The 23,873-nt window shown below is 36.0% G+C and overlaps 1 protein-coding gene across 4 annotated transcripts in view; it reads right to left on the bottom strand.

The window, feature by feature from the left end:
- Positions 1-1,218: 1,218 nt before the first annotated feature.
- The window catches only part of PHIP (pleckstrin homology domain interacting protein), a 130,952-nt gene continuing 108,297 nt past the window's right edge, over positions 1,219-23,873 (bottom strand). For 3 of the 4 annotated variants that reach the window (XM_046674974.1, XM_046674975.1, XM_046674978.1), the window contains exons 30-37: positions 22,839-22,908; positions 22,456-22,506; positions 21,798-21,947; positions 13,266-13,418; positions 12,344-12,507; positions 11,628-11,887; positions 10,671-10,868; positions 1,219-6,716 (exon numbers count right to left, since the gene is read on the bottom strand). In XM_046674974.1, the coding sequence (XP_046530930.1) occupies positions 6,079-6,716; positions 10,671-10,868; positions 11,628-11,887; positions 12,344-12,507; positions 13,266-13,418; positions 21,798-21,947; positions 22,456-22,506; positions 22,839-22,908 (1,684 nt within the window). In that variant the 3' untranslated portion in view covers positions 1,219-6,078. The remainder of the gene's footprint in view (positions 6,717-10,670; positions 10,869-11,627; positions 11,888-12,343; positions 12,508-13,265; positions 13,419-21,797; positions 21,948-22,455; positions 22,507-22,838; positions 22,909-23,873) is intronic. The other variant, XM_046674977.1, reaches the window with a different exon arrangement.

Raw genomic sequence — 23,873 nt, 5'->3', positions numbered from 1 at the left:
GTAATATGATCCATGCCAGATTGATGAAATTTGTTAAATCCTAGATATTAGAAAACGATTATGGGTAGTACAAGGTGTGGATTATCTAATCAACTTTTTTTACTTTACAGATGAAGGAAGTGAAGCTCAGACATGAAATTCTCAACTCCAAGCCCCGTTCATTCCAGTCCACTGTGGGGCCAGCACGTCTAGCTAATTAGGCAGAGAGGTGCTTCACTGAATCCTTCCCAGCGTTCTTTTCCCCAACAAAAGCAAAGGTAATCAACAAAATGTGTTAAGCGTGAAAAGATTACAAATATAAGGTACTATATTGCAAGGAACAGAAGTTTTGTGCTTTGGTTTTTAATCTGACTGTCTAAATAACGGGGAAACTTAGCCTAGAACAAAGTTGATGTCACCACAAGAGAAAGCAGTAAAAAGTGGCTGCTGAAAAGGAATTTTTCCTGGCTGGTTCTTCTGAGTATACTAGGTATTAGGATACTTTGGAAAGAAAAAGAAAAGGTACTCAAGAATGTTTACCTGCAACTTTAACTTAGAAATGTACCTTAAACAAAGCCCGTTAAACACAACTTCTTATGGAGAAACGATCATTAACAGCACAAAACCACAAATCACTCCCTCACATGCTTAATCTGAATTGTCATGTATTACAGCCTACGTATTCTTTATACTAAAATTGAGATTGTCAGTAAATCAATAAAAATGTATGCCAATCTGACTCAAATTCTAGGAAAACAGCAACAGCTTTATAAATCTCATTTTGTATAGCTGCTTAACAAGTGAAACTTTTTCCTCATTCCTCTTTTTCCTGGAAATTTCACATTTTTGAGAAAATACTTCTGCGAACTATTCCTTTGAAACATCTCTATTACAGAAATCTCTGAATATTGAAGTATTTAGCGCCTAGTCTAGTAACTTACACACAGTAACAAATCAATAAAATTCTTTTATTAAGTGTATACACTAAAAGGCAAATGAACTTTTTTTTAACCTTCAGTTACTTTGGAATTAAATCACATTAGGGTACCCACAATCTTTAATTGTTAGTTATCTTAATATTTTGCTAAGCTGCCAGCGCATTAGAAACTCTTAATGTGCCAGCCTTTCCATAACAGCGTCTCTGGTATAGAGTCTGCTGAAATTATACACTGAATGCTTTATGTGTCACCAGGAGAAAAAGGGCAACTAATAAAGAAATCACGAGGCCTTACAAAATAGTTTAGAAAAACAAGTTTTCTATTTATTTAAAAATAAGTTTGTAGTTACTACATTGCAGGGACAGGAATTCTTACACATACATTCTAGTTTGTATAAAAGGATTCAAAGAATTATGCATCAAAACTAACATAGAAAGTGTCCACGTAACAGTAAAGAAAGGTCCGATCAGTATGTACAAAAAGCAAGGGCGCTGCCGTTCTGGTGCGAGACTGCGCTTCTGACATGATACTCCAGGGTTCCGGAAGGAAAAAACAAAAACTGCAATAAAGCTAAATAATTAATTTGTCTTTAAACTCTGTTACTTATTACATACAACAGATCTGTGTTTAACATTGTTTTCTGTACAAAATAAGCATAATTTTAATTTGAAAATGTGTCAGTTTCAACTTTAACCCTCTAGGTCAGTTACTTTTTAAAAATTGAGCTACATTCTACACGTCTAAATATCATGTGACAGGACTTAACAATTCTCTAAAAGATCTTTAATAAGACCCCGTCTTCTTGCAGCTTTAATATGGTCCAAAAATGTAACTTTCTTTTGTCTCAATTTATAGTTTATCACTGTGATTAATCAACACGCATAATCTCTAAAGTAACGAGCATGTGTGTGCACCTGCACCCTATGCGTGTGGACTATACATCATCGCAAACCTACTCACTTAGCTCCTTAAATGTAGAAACTCATAGCCACCCACTATCATGTATTTGGTTTGTGCCGTATAAGGTTAATTTCCTGATGATTTTATCTGCATTAAAAAAGTATTTCAACAGAGTTATCAAAACTAAAAATAATCTATCTTTACAGCTCCTAACATTTTCTAATTGTTTTACTGCAGCGTGTACAAGGTTTATCTCCGGAGCGTCAAAGTGGTACTTACAGTCTCCTGACTCAGTGTGACCTCTTGGCACTATGTAGTACGAAATGGCTCTTCATTTGGAGTGTGTATTAGCTCAGTATAATTAAGAAGAAAAATAGTTTCTTAGTAAATGTAATATTAATTCAGTTTGAATCACTTGGAAATTTGGGGAACTGACGGGAAGCTTAAGGAGGGAAGGAAAAGGTGTATTTTTCCAATTTTAATAGGAAAATCAATTCTCACCTAACTATAACTAAGCCACTTCTCAGCCTGCTATGTAAAATACACTTTCTAAGTATGGGAGTAATTCACAGAACATAAAAGTACTTCCCCCAGTTATGACTTTTAAAATTATGTATTTCCTGCATATAAGGAGAATACTTTTAGCCCTTTAAACACTCAAATATTTTGGTCCTTTCAACCTACTCAAAAATAACTTTCAGGTGAACAAAACCATTCAGAATAACAATTTGTTTTCATTAGATGGAAAACTGAAAATCGAAACTGCTTCCAGTGGACATTTGAGAGAGAGATATAGGTATGTCTGAATGTATAAAACGGAATGCTGGAATTCAAGTAAATGCTGTAACTGGAGGAACTAATTTATATTACAAGTCGTATTTTAAAACCTAAGTATTCACTACTAATATCACATAACTAAAAATGTTGAGTACATTTGTCAAAATGTCTGATTAATCTACTGCATGGCAGATAAGGGACAGTTCTAAATGCTGCATGAGGATCTTTTTGCTAATCTGTGTTTATGTAATTCATTTCCAAGTGATACTAAGTTCAGCCAACCTCATGTCTCAGATGTGACCTAATCAAGCTCCCAAGTATTCTATACAGTTATTCTAATCAAATTTAAGGAGGAAGATAGTTTTGTACTAGTGCTATCAAATAAGTCTTCAAATCTGCGATGAAGCTGTGCAATAAGAATAATGGAAACAAGGCCAACGAATCCTTAGTACATGAATGTACGCAGAAGATACTCCAATGCCATAATAGCAGGTTGCAAAGGGTAACATTTTAAGAAGGTATATATCCAGTGCCTGGAGTTGTGAGACTGCAATTAGATTCGATGTTTAAACTGCTTACTTCCAACATTTTATAATTTTATAAAATTGGATTGGGACTTGAAAATATTGGGGTAGAGGGAGAGAATATTAGGGTTATGTACTTAAAAATACATAAATTTACATTTCCCATGCTTGTAACAAGTTATATTTCTGAAACCTTGAGGTTTTTTTTTTATTGCTCACCTAAGACAACTGCCAAATTTCCGTTTGGCCTATAAACAGAACATACATGGTGTCACTGTCTCCAAGAGGGTATTTTTTCAAGTGGTCAAACAGAACAAAAATATGGTGATGACTTAAATTTATCAATTCAACTGTTCCAATATGTAGAAGCTAAATTATAAAAACATAAACCCTAAATATATCTGGTATTACTAATACATTTTTAAGTGTTTTAATTACAAAGAATCCAATCCAAGTCATTTTGCTTTACTAAGAAACCAGTGTCTAATAATGTCCAAATAAGGTCATAAATATACAGTGTCTTTAGAACAGAGTAATACATTTACTTCTTGCAGGTAAGACGGTAAATACTCATTTCTTTGCTTAAGAGTTAGAACAAATCGATACATCGTACTAGAGGCATATTTCACTCTAAGACTGTGTACGCTCTTCCTTTTTCTGTATACACTTTAAAACTGTATACATCTTTTTACAAAAATGAATTTATAGCCTATTTTTTTCTAACACAATGCAGATAACATCAGGAAATTATGTTTCAAATAGATTGCCTTCAAAAGCAACACATTACTTCAATGACAAATTTCCAACATAGACGGTATTATTTTCAATACTGGTGTAACTGAAAGACTCATTTTACTATACAACCAAGCCGTCCATTTCTGCATTATGAAGAGTTTAACTACTTAATTTTAATTATATAGTTAAATATATTTGTTAGAAAAAAATAAATATACAAAAAACCTGAAAAATTTGAAATTATTTTTCAACTGCAAAATCACAGCAATCCAGTTAAGATCTGGAAAATGGTTTACTTAATTTCACAGGAGGATCTCTGTACAAATTTAGTTACAAACGATCTAAAAAGCCCAAATGCATCACTTTCCATTCTTCTTCAAGACAATTAAATGACAGCTAACGTATTTCCCTACCAGCACTAAGTAAAGAAATAATTATGTAATGTATTTTGCCACGGTTCCATTAAAGACTTTATTTTTCTACATCAGGGTCATGCCGATACATATTTTTCCATCCTCACTTTTTAAAAATGTAGTATCTGAAAATTTTGGTTACATTTTTGTACCATACCAGTCCTCAGAAAATACTACATTCTTTAAACTTTTAAAAAAATGGACAATAAGTTTTAAACAATAGAAATGGTATTTATGTTGGTTTTTAAGGTATAAAATAACTGTACCATAAACAAATAAATAACTGCTTTCCTTTCCCATAGCAGTACATATAGCAATACATTCTCCTAAGTCATATAGTTATCATTTACAATAGACAACTTAATTTCACTAATGATGCAAAAAATAATAGAATACAAGGCACAATCATTAAATGGAATTTTTCTTTAGGGTGTATATTGACATACCAGCGTGATAAGGATACCGTAAAAAGTGCAGAAAAACACAATGTGCAATGAGACCACTGTATAAAACATGATTGCATAAAAAGTGATTTGGCCTATTTTAACCTTTAATAATTGAAAATAACCAATCTTCCCCTTAAAATTAAACTATAAAGTATGACATTTTAAAATTATTTTTATTCTACCACTATCTAAAAAATCCTGAAAAAAGAATTTATACCTGGGTAATAGTATATAAGTATGTGTTTGTATATATATTTAATTATACCCATTTAGCAATATATACACATACACACACAGACACATTTCTCTGTAAGTCATTTTAGCCTATTAGATATGTCTAAAGTTTAGAAATGACATTAATCCAGATCAACAAGTAAACATCAAATCCCATACCTTTTTCCTGTATTTTCCTTGAATCCTTTAACCACTTAAACATTTTTTCTAAAACATCTCTGTCAAAGGACCCACCAGTGCATTATTTTCTACTATTAGTACCAAAAAAAAGATACATCTCAGCATAACTCTTTAATAACTTGCTCTTTAGAATAATATATAGCCTTTCCAATATTGAAAAGTGTATGCTGTCCTGACAGTCAAAAACAGGCTTTCCACTGCACTGATTCTCAGTCTTTGGCACAATAAACAGAGATTGAGTGATTGATAGAAGAATCAAGGTCTGAAAAATTAGACAGTCAAATGTTTTCCAATGTGGATATGTTTCCTTTTCATCAGTACATTTTCTCTTACGTTTGGCAGAAATGGAATACAGCAAAAAGCCTCCTCTAGATTCTTTGTAGATGAACATTCTATAATTTAAAATTAAACTTTTTAGGGTATCAAATGGTGGGAATTTTATATTTATCTTTAGAGGAAACACATTTCTTAACTTACTGCTACTCTGTAAGTAGCACTCTGGTGACATCTGTCTTCCTAGGGGCACGACTTTTGTATCATAGAAATGTACCTGGCTTGGTCAAAAATAATTCATTTTAACATGAAATGCTCTATCACTAGGAATATTATGCTCCTTACGAGTGTAGCAGAATTGTCTTTTCCAGAAATAAATTGGGAATTCATTATAGGTCCTCAGTGTCTTTTGTTTTGAACAGTGAACGAAATGAATATTGAAATACATAACCTATCTAAGGGCAATAAATAGCAAACATTTAAAATATATATGTATATATTTATATATATATATATTCATTTAAAGAAGTGAAGTGTCTTGGAAATTTGTTGGTTTTTTTGCAAATCAAATCATAACATTCTCAAATCCACCATAGCAGCAAGGAAGCAGAGCCTTGGTTCTACAGATTCCTTAACTGTACCTGCTTTAGGATTTTGAAGTAAAATATTTTGGTACAAGTTACCAACCAATTAAATTAGCTTTTGCTTTTTCAGTCAACTTTCGGACTCGTCCTCTACTAGAAGTTCCAAAAGTCAAAGAGGTGTCCTCGAACAGCAGCTGCCTCTGCTCCTCTTCGGAGTCATCCTCGTTATAGAAAGCTGTCCTTCGCCCTTGGTTTCTAGTTCTCATGTGGGGTTCAGAGCCTTTAAGTTCCTCAAACTCTTCTTCCTCATCCATAGGATCATCTGTCTTTTTTCGGTTACTTCTCCTTAGCATTTTAACACTTGTAGGAACTATGAGATCTGAGTCTACTTTTTGTGTCTTCATCTTCCTTTTGGGTTTTCTGCCTCCACGACTCTTTTTCTGTAACAAATCCTCCTTTACAATATTAGTTTCAGAAAGAAAATTGCATGTTGAAGAAGGAACTACTTCATCTCTGATGGGATGCACATTATTTTGCTCTGAATTTTCTGGCTTTGCATACTGTTGCTTTTTGGGCTTTCTACCCCTTTTCTTGTGTATAACTTCACCACTATTGGTATTAACTTCTACCTTAGGTTTCCTTCCAGGTCCCCTCTTCACAAGCTTCGATGGCTGCCCTCCATGGCCATTTACTTGAATGCTTCCTGGTACAAGAGCATTGTTCTTACAATCTGCTAAAGGCAACACGGCACACTTAATGTATGGAAGTGCTTTTTTATTTGACTCTGAAACTAGTTAATAAGGCATTGCTATACTTACATATATATATAACACAATCTTATTTTTTTAATAAAATAAAAGACAAAAAAAGGCTAATAGCTTAATTTTACCTATTTCCAACTTAAAACTCACAGAGAAAGATCCTTATTAAAGTCATTAATGACCTCACATGAGGCAAACGAAATTCAGAGCAAATAAAGAACTTGTCTCAGTTAAAATTATGACAGAGCCGGGATGAGCTGAGATGTCTGACTCCTGCTGCCTTTACTACACATTCTAATGCATGAGCATTGTTTTCATTACACAAATGACCCTGTTTACTTGGACGGAGCTTAATAATCACAAAACACTTTATTTACCTCATTAAACACAGGGTTTTCTGTATTTCTACTTTCAAGCAGCTCAATTACAGAAAATAATAGTATAAAATCCATGGACTTTTAACTTGGTAATAAGCATATCATCCCCCCTTTACTTTCCTCGAATCACTTTTTCCAACAGGGATGGAGGAAAAAGGAACTATCAAGACTGGCATGATTCTAACTCTTATTTGATCCCCTTTTGGATGTGATGTTTATAACCCCTCTAATATCAGAGAAGAGTTTATGGTTTACATGTTTCCTTATATTCCTCAGAACTAAAAAGGATCCCCTTTCCTAACGCTACTATGCAAGAGGTTCAGGAAGGCATCTACTGGAATGACTTACAGTAGCTATATTCTCGGAAGAAATTACCATGGCTCTGACATTCTTCATCTATCCTATCCACAAGAGTAGAAATAAGTTACTCTTGGTCACAGATTATATTCTACAATTGTTTAAAGAGGATTAAAAAAACTAACTGGCAGTTTTCTTCACAGACTCTTTTTGAAACAGTCCTATCTCCTTACGTAAATGAATGGCAAACAACTGATTGACAATCATAAGCAACAGTGATTGCACTGTCAGTCAAATCCACTATGTGCACCACCAGTACCATGAGTAAAATCCCACTGCAACAAATTCCACAATAAAGGCCATTATACTTCATGAAGAAATAAAATTCTAGAGATTAAATTCTAAATCTGTAGGATCTGGAGATCAAGATGAACTGCCTTTCTGTGGTTAAAAAAAAAAAAATGCTATTACCCTTTTTGATGAAGGAAAAAGATGACATACATGCACTACCACTAGCTTTGTTCATCCAAAATTCTGAAGTTTTGTCTGGTTGTGGGGGGTGATCTGCAAGGCAATATTCTACGGGAAATCCATAAAGATATGGAGACTGCTTTCAAAGAGAATGCTTCTTCATAATGGCTTTTTTTGTCATGCTTTTGAATTGTACTTCGTAAATATCAAGAAAAAACCATCAAGAGACTCACAGAAGGTAAGAAGGTAAGAGCCAGCGGCAGAGGGAAAAGGCAAAGCCCTCAGCTCCTGACTCCCACAGCACAATGATTTTCTTGACATTAGTGGCTTTCCACAATGATGGGGGGAAGCAGGGGAGAAATGCGTGCATGCAAGTGTGGGTGCTTGAAGTAGTTAAGTATTTTCTAATGAACAATTACACTTGACTAGTCTGAGGATTCTGTGTATCTCTTTGTTTTACATTAAGACACTGACAAAAGTCTAAACATTCAGTCCATATACCCACTGTAAAAGTTTATAAAAAGACCTGATGAACTCCTAGAAATGGTCCACGTTTTGTGTGGATATGCCCAGATGCATTTTCTGGGGAAAGGACTGCAGATTTCATCAACTTTACAGAGCAATATATAACTGAAAATGGTTAAGAACTAACGCAGCTCTCTTAAAAATGAATTTGGGGGCTAAAAAAGTTGAAAAACCACTCATCTGAACCTGTGCTGTTCAATAAGGCAGCTAATAACCATGTGGCTACTGAGCACGTGAAAGGTAGCTATGCAACTGAGGAACTGAATGTCTAATTAAATTTGAACACTGAAGCAGTGTGCATTTTGAAATATTGGTTACATGTTGAAAATGACACTATTTTGGATATAATGGGGTAAATAGAATGTATTATTAAAATTGATAATTTCACCTGTTTTCTAGTAGACCTTACTAGGAAAATTTAAAATTACATATGTGGCTTATATTATATTTCTATTGGATAGCACTGCTCTTGATTCTTAATAGTTAATTCAAGTGTCAATATTTACATAATAAGTCATCATTATTTAATAGCTGACTGTATTTCAATCATATTGGCTACTGGACCTCCCCCCAACATAATGCTAGAACCAACTCACTATATACATCTGGTTTCTCTAGGATTTAGGAGTGGCAGAAGCAAGGCCAATATACTATTGAAAACTCTGAATTCAGTTCAGAAAGGAAGCAAATATAAAAATGTAAAAGACTCATATACAAAGCCACTTGCTTATGTATTCAAACACTTACTGTCTGCGATATACTAAGTGGAGGTGATTAAAACATGAGTAATTAAATATGAGAGTTCAGAATCTAGCGCAGATAGACACATGATAATTCTATCAACATTATACGTGCCTCCAAAGACAATGAACAGGGTATCCTGGGAACATAAAAAAGTGTTTGATTCTGTCTAAAGAACCCAGGAGAAGGTTTCCTGGAGAAGATGACATATCAAAGTGAGACGAAAGGTAACAGGAAACATTAAACTGGGAGGAAAAAATCATTCCAAAGAAGGAAGAAAAGTACAACAATATTCAGGGACTTCCACATGGTTTAGGATGGCTGGGACATAAAAGGGAGAAAGAAAGAAAGGAAAGCTGGAACGTTAGGCAACAGCCAAGTAATGAAGAGTCTTATATAACACACAAAAACGTTAAAATCTGATTCCATGTATGATTTGCAGGCAGGGAAGAATTTTAATTGTGTGCATATGTGTGCGCATGTGCACGTCTGCTAGAAGTGGTCAGAAAGATCACTTTGGCTGCAATGTGGAAGACGGACTGGGTAAGCAAGAGATGAGAACCGAGGCAGTTAGGAAACCAGGACAGCAGTCAGGTGAGAAATTAAGGCGGCCTGAATTAAGGTCGTGGAAGTGAGAATGGAGAATAGCAAATGAATTTTAGAGATGTTAAGGAGGCAGAAACAATAGAAACCAAAGGCTATCACGTAGATTTGGATGCTGAAGAGAAAGCGAGGATGATTCCCTGATTTTAAGCTTATGCAGGTGGATAGATCCCAAAGCCATTAATCACAATGAGGACATTTCAGTAGAAAAATTAAATTGTGAGAGGTTTCTGAGGAGAACACTGAAGAGGAAATGGTTTAGAGACACTTTGGAAGTCATGACAAAAAATGCTTATTCTTAAGCTGCCTGCTGCCAAGACGTCCCAAGTGTTTTAACATGTCACGGGCTGTACTCCATCAGTTACTGTCTCCACCTTTCAAACACAAAGCTTTTACGACGAAAATGAGCAGACAAAAGAACCGAGAGGCATAACTGTAAAGGGTCAGATGTCATACACTAGAATAGAGGTCTGGCTGTAGACGATCTTTATTTAGTAAAGGTCAGGGTGTTGAATTTTGTGATGTAATAAAAACTTAATTTTTTCTAGAAAAGCGAAAACTGCTACATTGGGTTAAATAAATCCAATTTAACTTACAACTTCTTGGATACACTTTTTTACGTTTTGTAATAATGAGGTTAGAAACTAATTTACATCATTAAAAGCCTTTGATTCTAAAATTTTTATTTCTAGAGAGCAAGCTTCTCTTGGCTTTTTAAGTTTAATGACAATCTAGTGTGCTTTGGGCACAAAGCTGTAAATCCAAGGGTGTCTCACTGAACCTATCAACTAATACGGAACGTGTGACTTTTAAATGAGCAGCCTGCAAAGTCGATCTAAAGGCCAACTCCAACAAAAGCATCAGTTTTAAGAAAGATCTCCCGCATCCTGGAAGACACAAATAACCCCTTACCTTGCTCAACGACAGCTGGTGATTTTGAAAGAGTAGATGTCTTTGAGAGTACAGAGGATTTCATTTTACGTTTGACTGGCTTTTCCTTTTCCATGTTTTCTTTTGCAGAATTATTCCTAGTGCCGTGACTAAAACTGGACTGACCAGGACTTGAAAGAGTATTCAAGGTTTTGGAATGTTTCACGGAATTCTCTAGAACTAAAACACACACACAAAATGAAAAGCTAAGAATTAATTAACCTAAAAAGAAGCAAGAAGGTTGGGATTACTTTTAAAACTTAGCCAAGAGGACAAAACCTGGGGGATGCTTAAAGCTTCCTTACAAAATCTACTTTCAAATAGGGAAAAAGCATACTCAAATAAACGCTTCATAGTTTCAGACCTTTTAGAAGCTGTCCAGTCACTTCAGGATCATGAAGGCAAGTCTTGGCAAACTGTTAATAAGTCTGGGTACTAGGATTTAAATTCAGGCAGTTTGGATCAGTTGCCGTTTTTAAGCATTAGTCTACACTGACACTCCTAGACTCGAATTTTCTTCTTATTATTAAAAATTAAAACAAAACAGGAGCCAGCCTGGTGGCACAGTGGTTTAGTTCACACGCTCCATTCAGTGGTCCAGGGTTCACAGGTTCAGATCCTGGGTGCAGACCTAGCACCACTCGTCAAGCCACGCTGTGGTGGCACCTCACGTAAAATAGAGGAAGATTGGCACAGGTTAACATTAGCTCAGCGGCAATCTTCCTCAAGCAAAAAAAGAATTAGACTGGTAACAGATGTTAGCTTAGGACCAATCTTCCTCACACATAAAAAGTTAAAACAAAAAACAATAAAGAGGGCAAAACCACCAGTGTTTGCTGGAATTTTCTAAAATCCAGTATGTTTTATTTGGCAAAGTAAAAGCTTAAGTTAAAAAAGTCATTATTTATACTTCAATTAGAAACTGTAACTGATTCTTACTTGTTTTCCCTGGCATTGCAGATGTATTAGCTTTTGAAATAAAAGTCTTGGTTGCTGAAGAAGTAGACGGCTGCTCAGTGCTAACTGGATCTACAACCACTCGGTTGCTTCTGGTTCGAACTACAGAACTGGATTCTGTTTTCCCATTGATCTGGGCAGCATTGTGTCTTGGTGGTACTGATCGTGTAGGTGGAGAGAATGGAGAGGTAGAGATATCTGACTTTAGCTGGGGTTTTAAGATCCTTTTTTTCCTTTCAGGGCTGTAAATAAAATAGTGTCATTAGTCATTGTTACATCTCTATGTGGGTGAATAAAACACAGTTTTAAAATACTGTTGAATTCAGTATTTGTACTATTATGAAATATGTTAAAATATGAGATTTGTAGTGGATTTCATATGGTTGTGAGCCTTTGAAAAGTGAATATTTAGTGAAGGATCGTCATAAATGCTATAGTTATATGACAGAAAGCATGATGCCACCACTATCCTAAAAATGCTGTTTTACTGTACAGATTTAGCAGTTTGAATTTAAGCACTTACACTAGTATAGCTTTAGTTAAAAGATTAAAAATCCTCCACATCATAGGAACTTGCATGTCAAATATATCATTCTGCAATATAGGGAATAGTAAAGGAAGTATTAAAAAACACCAAGTTCTATCATTTAGATGACAAAGTTACAGATCAGCTGATGCTATTTAAAGAAATCAAATACCTTGATGCGGCACTACTGGAAACAGAGCTGCTTCTGTTTCTTTTCTTCCTCCTTTTGGTTATTGTATTTCTTTTATGAAAACGAAGAGCAGATTTATAATCTGATAAAACTGAACTAATGTGTTCTTCGAAGAAAGCAGACAGGCGCAAACTCATACTGTAAATCTACAGTAAGAAAAAAAAGACTATTCAAACATTCCTCAAAGGAAAATGCCTACTCAGTAAATATTAACATACAAATATTTTTCCAGCAAAAAGTTTTTAGAATTTAAATATTACTTTTTCCCCCAAGCTCTTTTGATACAGAGTAAAACTGAAGCATTTTTACAATTAAAATATTTTTAAATTTAGATTAGAAATCTTCCAAGCTTTCAGATTCTTAAAAAGCCCTACTAAGGACAAAATTCCTGTGAACTCTACCATACTGAAACATCCCTGAAGGCCTGACCCTGTTTTCCATTGCCACCTAGACTAGCAACTACTCCTTCTCATTTCATGCCCGTGTATCACCCTTTTGTGATGTCTTGTCTGGCCAAAGAGAGGTAAGTGATATTAATAGTTTTACTCATTTTTATAAATCATTCACAAAAATGCTCCTTTCCATTAACATGGAAAATAACCGGAAAAGTTAGGCCTACATAGCCCTAATATATACCCAGACAATATATATGTGTTATCTATTCAATCACTTTTTTTTTCAAGAAAAGTAACCATTCCTAAACATTTGTGATATCAGTCCTATTTCACAGAAGGAACAAAGCAGAAAGATGTGAATTCTTTTTTCCACTAGGATACCATTAAGAACATAACAGAAAGTTAATTTTGCTCTAAATTTTAAATAAAAGCAACATTTAGTTACTTAACGTACTTTCCTACTGATTTCATTTAATTTAAATGTAACATAAAACAATTTAATTATATACCCTTGATCTTTTGCTTGGTGTATATGCTTTGGAATTACTAAAAATAAGTCTGACATCTTTACACAACTCCATTGGTGACTCATAATTCCCGGCCTCTAACGTTTCTCTGACAGTAGCAAAATCCATTGGAGTGTCAATGATGTCTCTGTAGTCCTAAAAGAGGAAAACAGGTGGTATTATTAATATCATCATTACTACCATAAAGCATTTCCCCTCAGCACAAGGATTCACACGGTTTCTGTAATGAGAACAAGTCCTAGAACCATTAATAATCATTCCTTCTTTCCCTCATCTAGGCTCCCTTTTTTCTAATAATTTTTATTTTTTCATGCCCTCTCTCTTTTATTGTCATCAACACAGGATTTTTCTCATTCAAGAACCTACAAGTTATGCTTTCTTCCCTTGGGGAAGAGGAAACAGGGTGGAGTTGTGTTTGAAAAAAATTAGCTCTACAACTACAGATCTAAGTTTGATGTAAAAAACCTAAAACTTTATACTACCTATAAACTCTAAAGGCTGAAACATAATCCTAACTTTAAAAAAAGGAGATAAGGAGATAAAAACAACGGAAATATGTGAACATACCATACGTGTGGAGGCCTGAGTTCTAATAACCTCAACTTCAGTACTACAATTGGGAACTTTGCAGTAATCGAGAATTATGAATGTAAACAGCTGTCATAAAGCCTATGCACTTCACTCTACAGAGAAGTGGACTCACTCAAAGTCACCACCTATCAATTGTCTACAGAATAAGACAAGAGATGAGAAGCAATAAAAGCAGACAAGTGCAAGCAGAAAAAAGTAACAGACCAGTATGAAATTATCCAAATATGGTATCTTTTAATGGGGATACAGACTACTACACCTTTTCCAGAGCCCCAGAGTGTGTGACTAGATTTTTCAAAATGTAACTTGCCTTTGCACCACCAAGTTTAAATTATGATCAAATGTGTCTGACCATAAAGCAAACAGGATTACTGCCCTCTACAAATAGGGACAGTTTTATTTCTTCCTTAACAATCCATATGCCTTTGACTTCCTTTTCTAGCCTTAGAGCGTTAGCCAGAATTTTCAGTACCATGGTCAAGACCAGTGGTAAGGATGAACATCCTTGCCTCATTCCCAACCCCAGCATGAAAGAATTCGGTTTTTCATGACTAAGCATGAAACCGTTGTAGATTTTCTAATAGATGCTCTTTATCAAGTTATGGAAGTTCCCCTTTATTCTTAGTTCCTTAAGAGTTTTTATCATTAATAGTGTTCTGTTTTCTTAGATTACGTATTTGTCTATTTGGCATCTATTCATCACAGGGACAATTACATTGACTGTATTTTTTAATTCTCTGTATTCTTTTTTTTGAGGAAGATTAGCCCTGAGCTAACATCTGTGCCTATCCTCTTCCACTTTGTATGTGGGACACCTGCCACAGCATGGCTTGACAAGCGGTGCGTAGGTCCACACCCAAGATGTGAACCAGTGAACCCAGGGCTACCAAAGCAGAATGTGCGAACTTGACAGCTGCACCACCAGGCTGGCCCTATTTTCTGTATTCCTGATGCTCTGGCATTTTGGAGGCCTTAAAGACCTAAGAAGAGACTGCCCTTCCCAGGGTTAGCCAATTCTCAGATACCAAAGGGCTGCACTGGGATCATGTCTTTCATATGCAAACCAACCACCTCCGTATCTAACTCACACAGCAAGCCACTATTTCCTTTGCCCGGAATCATCTCAGGGCCAGGTACCAGACAAAAAGAGCGCACTCCTCTGCCCCAGCAACCACTGGAATTATTCAAAGTAGCCAATCCTAAACTGTTTACCCTGCCCTGTCCTGCCTTTCTCATGGAAACCCCAATAAAGGCTCTGGCCTAAGCTTTCCCTTGCTCCTGTCTTCTGCCACCTGACTAAATCCTAGTGTTTCTTCTGTGGCCCTACGTGGCATTTGTTGACTCGTTCTAATAAACTTCTTCCTTCTAAGCCTTGTATTCATTTCCTCCTGTGGCCACAGTGACTGTACCATGCTTTACCATATCGAACTGTACATTTTTAGAACAAAAGGCTATTGAATTTTGTCAAATGCTTTTCTGCACTGATATGATCGTGTGATTTTTCTCCTTTAATATGATGAATTACATTGATTAATTTTTGAATACTGAACCAGCCTTACATTCCTATAAAAAACCCTACTTGGTTATGGTAGAAAACAATTTTTAAATACTGCTGAATTCTATTTGCTGGTATTTTATTAAGAATTTCTGCATTTTCCTCTTTTGTACTGTTTTTGTCTGGTTTTGATATCTGGCTTCACAAAATGAGTAGAGAAATGTCTTGTGGAAGAGATTATGTAGAAATTGTGTTAATTAAACATTTGGTAGAATTCTCCAGTGATGACCTCTGGGCTTAGAGATTTCCTTTTTGAAAGCTTTTTACTACAAATTAAATTTCCTTACTTGTTAGAGGGCTATTCAAATGATCTAGTTCACACTGGGGGAGTCATGGTAGTTTGTACTTTGATAATTGGCCATTTCATCTAAAACGTCAAATTTCAATGTGTAGAGTTGTTTGTAGTATTCCTTTTGATATCTGCAGGGTCTGTAGTGATATCCCCTATTGCATTCCTGATACTTGCAATTTTTCTCTTCTCTTTTTAGCTTTCTAAATCTTAACAGAGGTTTGTCGATCTTACTGATCTTTTCAAAGAACTAGCTTTTCGTTTTATGGATTTTCTCTATTGTTTTTCTGTTTCCAGTTTCATGGATTTCTGCTCTTTATTATTTCCTCTCTTCTGCTTACCTTTGATTAATTTTGGTCTGCTTTTTCCAGGTTCTTGAGGAGAGAGCTGGGATTACTGATTTGAGACTCTTCCTCTTCTGATGTACTATTTAGTGCTATAAATTTCCCTGCATTGTTTTAGTTGCATTCCATAAGTTTTGATATATTGTATTCATTTTTGTTGAGTTCAGTGTTTTTTTAATTTCCCATAAGACTTCTTTGATTCGGGGCCGGCCCGTGGCCGAGTGATTAAGTTTGCGTATTCTACTTCGGTGACCCAGGGTTCGGATCCAGGGCGCAGACATGGCACTGCTCATTAGGCCATGTTGAGGCAGCGTCCCACATGCCGCAACTAGAAGGACCCACAACTAGAATATACAACTATGTACTTGGGGGATTTGGGGAGAAAAAAAAAAAGAGAGAAGATTGGCAACACTTGTTAGCTCAGGTGCCAATCTTTAAAAAAAAAAAAAAAAGACGACTTCTTTGATTCTTGGAATATTTACAAGTGCACTATTTAGTTATCAAGCGTTTGGAAATTATCCTATTACTTTTCTGTTACTGATTTCTAGTTTGATTCCATTGTGGCTGGAAAACACACTATGATGTTTTCTGTTTGCTCTGTTTTTACTTTTTTCCAATCTTCTTGTGGGTCACTTGAACAGATTTTAGAATTCCATTTGCTTTATCTTTAGTGTTTATGACTGTAACTTTTTTTTTTTTTATTTTTTGCTGAAGAAGATTCGCCCTGCCAATCTTCTTTTATCTTGTATGCGGCTTGCTGCCACAGCACAGCTGCCAACGAGTGGTGAGGTCTGTGCATGGGAAGCTGCAGGGGAGTGCGCCGAACTTAACCACTAGGCGACAGGGCTGGCCCCCTGTATAGTTTTTTAAGTGGCTGCTCAGGTATAATACATACATAATCACCCAGAATATACTGGTGTCAATAACATTTTACTAATTCCAGTAAAGTATAGAAACCTCCCCTCCCCTTCTTTTCTATCTTCATGTTCACTGATTCTTACCTCCGTCCTTTCCAGGGAGTTTCTTATTTCAGTTATTTTTTTTTAGTTCTACTATTACCATTTGGTTCTTCTATTTTTGAAACTTTCTTAGTACGATAAGTAACTTTTGATTGAAACCTGGACATTTTGGGTATAAGACCAGATTTTTTAAAATCTTATGTTTTAGCAGGCTTCCCCTGACACCACTGCGTGAGCTAAGAGGGGGCACTGCTTCGTCACTGCCAGGTCGGGGTGGAGTCCAGGTTTCACCTGCCCTCCAGTGCTGATATTTGAGGACTGGGGAGCAGCAACTTGAACCTGCTGGGAAGGCATCCTTACTAGGCTTCCACTGATACCATGTAGGGTGGCAAGGGAGTGCCTTCGCTACTGCATGGATGGTGGCCTTGTTATCACTGATGGTGAAGCCCTGACTCCCCATTAGGCTTTCACTGATACCATCCAATGAGGCAGGGCAGGGGTACCTCATACTGCCAGGTGGGGGTGGAAGTCTAGGCTGATATTTGGGATGTATGGAGATGGCTCTGCACTGGCCTTTACTGACGGTAAAGCAGTGAGACAAGTGTTTCTGTGCTATTTGGCTGGAGGAGAGCAGTTATCATTTATAAGTTTTTTGTGTCACTAGGCTGCCCCTTTCCCGGTCCTTTGGCCAGAGAGAGTAGGCTTTTCTGGTCAGTGCACATTGGCATTTCTAGGTTGCCAGTTTCTTCACTATCCAAACTAGGATATATAAGGCAAAAAGCATACCCAAGAAACTCACTACTGTGTCATCACCTGTCTGCCTTCTTCTCTCCACCTTTCAGAATTTTCTATTTGTTTTATACATAACATCTACAATTTTTAACTCTACTTACTGGGAAGAAGAGGGGAAAGTATGTCTACTCCTTCTTTCCAGAAGAAGAAGTCCAATTACACTGTCTTTGACCAAATATTTTGAAATGTCTCACTTTTTTTTTTTAAAGATTTTATTTTTTTCCTTTTTCTCCCCAAAACCCCCCAGTATATAGTTTATTCTTCGTTGTGGGTCCTTCTAGTTGTGGCATGGGATGCTGCCTCAGCGTGGTTTGATGAGCAGTGCCATGTCCGCGCCCAGGATTCGAACCAACGAAACACTGCGCCGCCTGCAGCGGAGTGCGCGAACTTAACCACTCGGCCATGGGGCCAGCCCTGAAATGTCTCACTTTTAAGTGACTTTAGAAAGCCATGCAATAAAATCAGACTTAGTACCTTTTAGTAATTTTGATTTTGGCAAAAACATTGTATTACAGTCTACCTTATGTATCAAACCTTGTCTAAATGACTTGGCTATTTGCAGAAATTAAACTCATCCTTAGTGGAAGACTGTCAATTAAAAAAAGATATTCCAAAGACTGAACCCCTGACTCTTAAGACAGCTGCAGGGTGGGGGGTCTGGAGAAAAAGTAGTTACAACATTGCTTTATGCAATGGGAATATCATCTGAACAGTGTTCAATCTCTCTACCCTCTTAAGGGTAACTAAGCACTTGGATGGAATCTATAATTACTTGAATATTATGACATACTGACTTTACAAACTTTGTAGATTTTGGGAAAATGTTAGAAAAATGATATACAAAATTTTAATGTTTTGCAAAACTTTGGTTAAATGTCAAATTTATTTATGGAGAATACTTCATTTTTCCTGGTTTCTATCATTCAGTACAGTATACGATAGCCACTCAATAAACCTCTGCTGAATAAATGAATGTGGCAAAATATTTAGCATGCTAACACTCATCAAAAAAGTTTAATTTTTAAAATCTTGCTTTGAATATCTGATTAAATTCAGAATATGAATATTTTCATACAAAAAGCTGAAGTATGAAGAGCATAATCTGCCTTAAATATTCTGCTAGAGTAACGCTAAGTTAATTTATAGTTAGTTCTGAAATTATAAAAGGCAGATTATCCAGTTTTCTCTTCTCCTCTGTGACAGTAATAAAAAACAGTCAATAGCCATAAGTCTTCACCCTCCATCAAGGAGTACCAAAATAACTAAGAGATCAAATTAAAATTTTTTCTTGTTTCTGCTATTTTTGCTGGCTAACACTTTTAGCTGATGGATGGAAAGGTTCTAAACACTATCATCCTCCTTATTTTGAATACTTAAGAGAGACTGCATTCCTACATACTGCTTATTCCCTAAGAATATTACATATAGCTCTGGTGCACCAGACACAGGAGAGAAGGGCTCTTGTTCTTTAAGAGCCCTGCTTTGTCAATAAACAGCTATATGTCTTGGAAAGCTGCTTCACCTGAGCCTCAGTTCAACATTGGTGAAAGGAGACTGCTGGACCATAGTCTCCATTCTCTTTCACATTTTCTGTAGAGTTGGCTTAACATTTTTTTTTCCTCCTTAGAGTTCTGATTTTTCACTACTATTCCAGGTAAAGATTTTTTACTGCTATACCCTGCTCAGGAGTCATACATTTGTCAAATGTTTATCAACCTTAGAAAATGCTCAGCCATTAATTCCTCAAATATTGCCTCTCTCCCACTGAAATGCCTGTAAGATACATTTTGGACCTTCTCATCCTATCCATATCTCCTAATCTCTCTTGCAGAGAGTTTAATTTCAATGATTTTATACTTCATCAGAAGTTCTACTTAGTTTAACTTTTTAAAAATACCTGCCTCACTCCTTTCCCCCCTCAAATAAGGTCTTTTTTTCCCTTACGCGTCTCACCCCTCCATTTCTCTCTTAAACCAAAATGACAAAGTTAATTGGCAATATTCTTCCTTTCTTGATTGTACACAAAATAACAGTCATCTTACAATGAATGGTGTTTTAGATTTGATGACGTATAATATTTCAGAATAATCTATTACCTCAAGCTTTTGGGGACAGAGTGCTAATATTTCCATTTGCTGTTTCTATCATCATATACGCGATGGATCACTCTCTCATATGGTTTGTGATTTATTTTTATCATTCGTTCCTCATCACAAGGACTGGCTTGCTTTTCTCTCCTTCTGATGAATTTCTACACCACAAGGGTAGTGTAAAACTGGACTCTAAATCCACATAGTGCAAGCTTAGGGAGACTTCTCTCCTCTTGACACCTGAGTGCCAGACAGACACATTCTTCCTTGTGGAATGAATTACTCTACTCTTCTCATTTGAGGGTGACGTCTCAGTTCCAATCTCCTTCCTCACCATGGCTCGCATGGCTTCACCTGTCTCTGCATGGTGATAATACTTGTGCCTCTAGAATCTAGACACTAAAATCTCTCTCTTCTTATAAAAAGAACAACAAACAAACACATGGCAACGGAGATTGGATTGGTGGTTTCCACAGGGGGAGGGGGGACGGAAAAAGGAATAATTAGGCTCACATGTGAGGCGATGGACTCTAACTGGTTTTTGGGTGGTGAACATGATGTAATCTACACAGAATTCAAAATATACTATAATGTACATCTGAACGCTAAATAATGTTACAATCAAATGTTACTGTCATAAAAAAAAAAAAAAAACTCTCTCTTCTTTTTTGGAGACAAGCCCAGAATAACAAACACTTGCAGGCACTGGGTAAATTATAACTTATTTTCAAAAATACACAGTTGGGCGTGTAAGAAACAAAGGGAAATCCACAGGTTCCAAAAGACAGAGAATTGAAAACCAGAGCATGTAGCATGAGCTCAGTTCTTCTAAGAGTTTTTTGGAGGTTAGGGTTCGAATTAGCCCAGTTTATCACATTGCTGGAATTAAAGATTTACCTTCTATATTTAAGATTCCATGTTTCTTGATTTTTAAATGGCAAGAAAAGGCATTTTATGATATTAATCTATTGATGAAATTTCTCTATTTTCATCACTGCAAGTTAGAATACATGCAGAAAAACCAGATAATGAAGTCAGATGATACTACAGATCTCTTATAAAATATTTCATTTGAAAACATAAAGGTTACTGAACTGTACAATATTTAATAACTGAATAAACGAATAAAAAAATTTTAGGGGCTGGCTCCGTGGCCAAGTGGTTAAGTTCACGTGCTCTGCTTTGGCAGCCCGGGATTCGCCAGTTCGGACCCTGGTTGCAGACCTATGCACCGTTTGTCAAGCCATGCTGTGGCAGCATCCCACACAGAAGCACTAGAATGACTTACCACTAGGATATACAACTATGTACTGGGCGAGAGTCATTTTAAGCTAAATTTAGATTGCTAAGAGTGCATGCTAAAATAAATACTTGGATCATGTCTACTCAACCTTGTTACCATGAATTTCATAAAGATCAAACCTAAATATAGATAAAAATGCCACCTTACATTTGTATTAGTGCTTCAATTTGAAAACTATTTTAATGTATTCTTATTCCATCTCTATAACCCTGTAAGGAAGGTTAGGTAGGTGGTTATTATTCTAGTTTCCTAAATAATCACCATAATAAATCCGTGGAATTAGTGTGGAGAAATAAACAGTAAAAAATACTCAGATGAGAAAACTAAATGACTTGCTCAATACTGTACAACTGTAAGAGACAGAGCTGGGACCATAACCCAATTCTTCGGAGTCTTAGTTCAGGGTTCTTTCTATTTTACCGTACCATTCAACTTGGATGCTCTATATAATCAAACAGATAATGAGAACATGTGTAAAGTAATGAAGAAATAAACTATAATCATAAAAAATAACAACTTAAACAGCAAACTCCCATGGATAAGATATACAGCAAACTGACAGGTAAAGAAAATATTTTCAAAAATACTTACTGGATATTCAAGGAGATCTACTGGCTGGCGGAAAGGCTCAGAATCTTCACACTGAAATATGAGATTTAATAATTCTTGACATTGTTTCTTCCATGCTTGAATATCATAAGACTGAGCTCTGTTACGTAATCTTCTTCTAGGCTGATGGTCCTAAAATAAAAATGTTCAAATATATTAACATAATAACACTTTTAGTTTGTATTTTTTTTTTTTTTTTAAAGATTTTATTTTTTCCTTTTTCTCCCCAAAGCCCCCCGGTACATTGTTGTGTATTCTTCGTTGTGGGTTCTTCTAGTTGTGGCATGTGGGACGCTGCCTCAGCGTGGTCTGATGAGCAGTGCCATGTCCGCGCCCAGGATTCGAACTGACGAAACACTGGGCCGCCTACAGCGGAGCGCGAGAACTTAACCACTCGGCCACGGGGCCAGCCCCTTTAGTTTGTATTTTTAACGCAGTCTTAGATAATAAGGGAATATACAGTAATTCAAATAATGGAAAATATCATCCACCTAGTTCTGAAGACCATGCATTCTGTGATGGAAACCAATCTGGAAGAAATACTTAATCTGTCTTTAAAAAAAAAACTAAGAGTTAAAAAATGCCTTTAATACCGTTTAATTCATATTAAGTACTTCTTTTAAAACAAAAAATACATTACCTTCCTTTTTCGGGTAGACGTTCCTGGCACATCAGCATCTTTCTCTTCTTCCTTTGAAGCAATAATTTCTCAGATTCATTAAACATTCTAGATTTCATTATACTCTACAGTTGTTTATATACCAATTATATCCTTTACACTTTGGACAACCCATAATATATACAGCTGGAACACTTTTACAAACTCATTAAAATTCTCCCCCATCCCTCACTGTTCAACAAATTTTTTTGTAACGAGAAAATTTTGAACCATTTTTTAAAAAATTAACCACAGCATTAGACAGGAATAATTTTTATAATGGCATTTATCTGAAAACTACTATGTGTAAATTTCTTTTCATACACAGAAGACCAATGTAGTAATTATAATGAAATATTAAATACCTCAGAGTCAGACAAAACTTTCTTCTTCATTGAATTGTAGAGTGGAATTATGTTATAACAAGTCTGATCCCTAAATAACACGGAAATGTTAGTATACAAGATTAGAGTCACGAGACGTTTTTTCCTTTAAATCTGTTACTAAAACCACATTTTAAGATAAAACTTGAAGTTGAAGGCTTTCTGATTGGTTGCTTCCAAATCCCCATGTGCACACATTTGCCCCTCTGGAGCCTCACCTCTGGCCTGTTTCATTACACCAAACCCAGTCCTCACCTCCCCGTCTGTGCTCAGGTCGCTGCTGGGATGCCTTCTCTCATTTCTCAAACCAGAAGGGAAATCTAACATATCCCCAGCCTTCGGATTTCTTCTTCCCTTCATTGTCAAATGTAGGCATTCCCTAAAATTTTGTCCTGAGTCATCGTCTCTCAACACTCTACCTTTTGCCCTGACAACCTTATGTAGTTGCAGTTTATCTGTGTAAATGAATTCCAAATTCCTATAATTTGGTCTGAATCTTCTTCTCCTGAGATTACTACCATCATCGAAAATCCCCATGTCTAAACCCAACTGTCACTCCTCACTTTTCCTCCTTTTTCTATTTTTTTAACAGTATTACCATTCTCACAGTCATGCACAGTTTTTCACTATTCCTTTCCTTGCCTTATTATAAACGCAATCACTGGCCAAGTTCTGAGTCCACCTTCAAAAGGTCTTGGTATCTACCTCTTTCTCATTTCTTCTCACTTGGTCAGTTGTAGCAGGCAATCTGCTGTTTATGCTTTTTGTCTCCTCCCTATCAATTAGTATTAAACCCTGCAGTCAAATTAATATTTTTTAAGGCATAGTACGCATCATGGTATCTTCATGTTAAAATACTTGCAACAGCCCCTTACTCCTAGTGCTCGTATTTTACAAGTCTAGTTCCTTAGATCAGCGTTCAAGGCCCTCCTTGATGTGGCCCAAACTGGAGTTTACAGCACTGTATCCCTATTACTTCTGCTCATGTGCTTTCTACTTGACCCAATTTAAATTGCA

This window comes from Equus quagga, chromosome 11, assembly GCF_021613505.1.
Source record: "Equus quagga isolate Etosha38 chromosome 11, UCLA_HA_Equagga_1.0, whole genome shotgun sequence".
NCBI lineage: Eukaryota > Metazoa > Chordata > Mammalia > Perissodactyla > Equidae > Equus > Equus quagga.
This window is presented reverse-complemented; position numbering and strand designations above follow the sequence as displayed.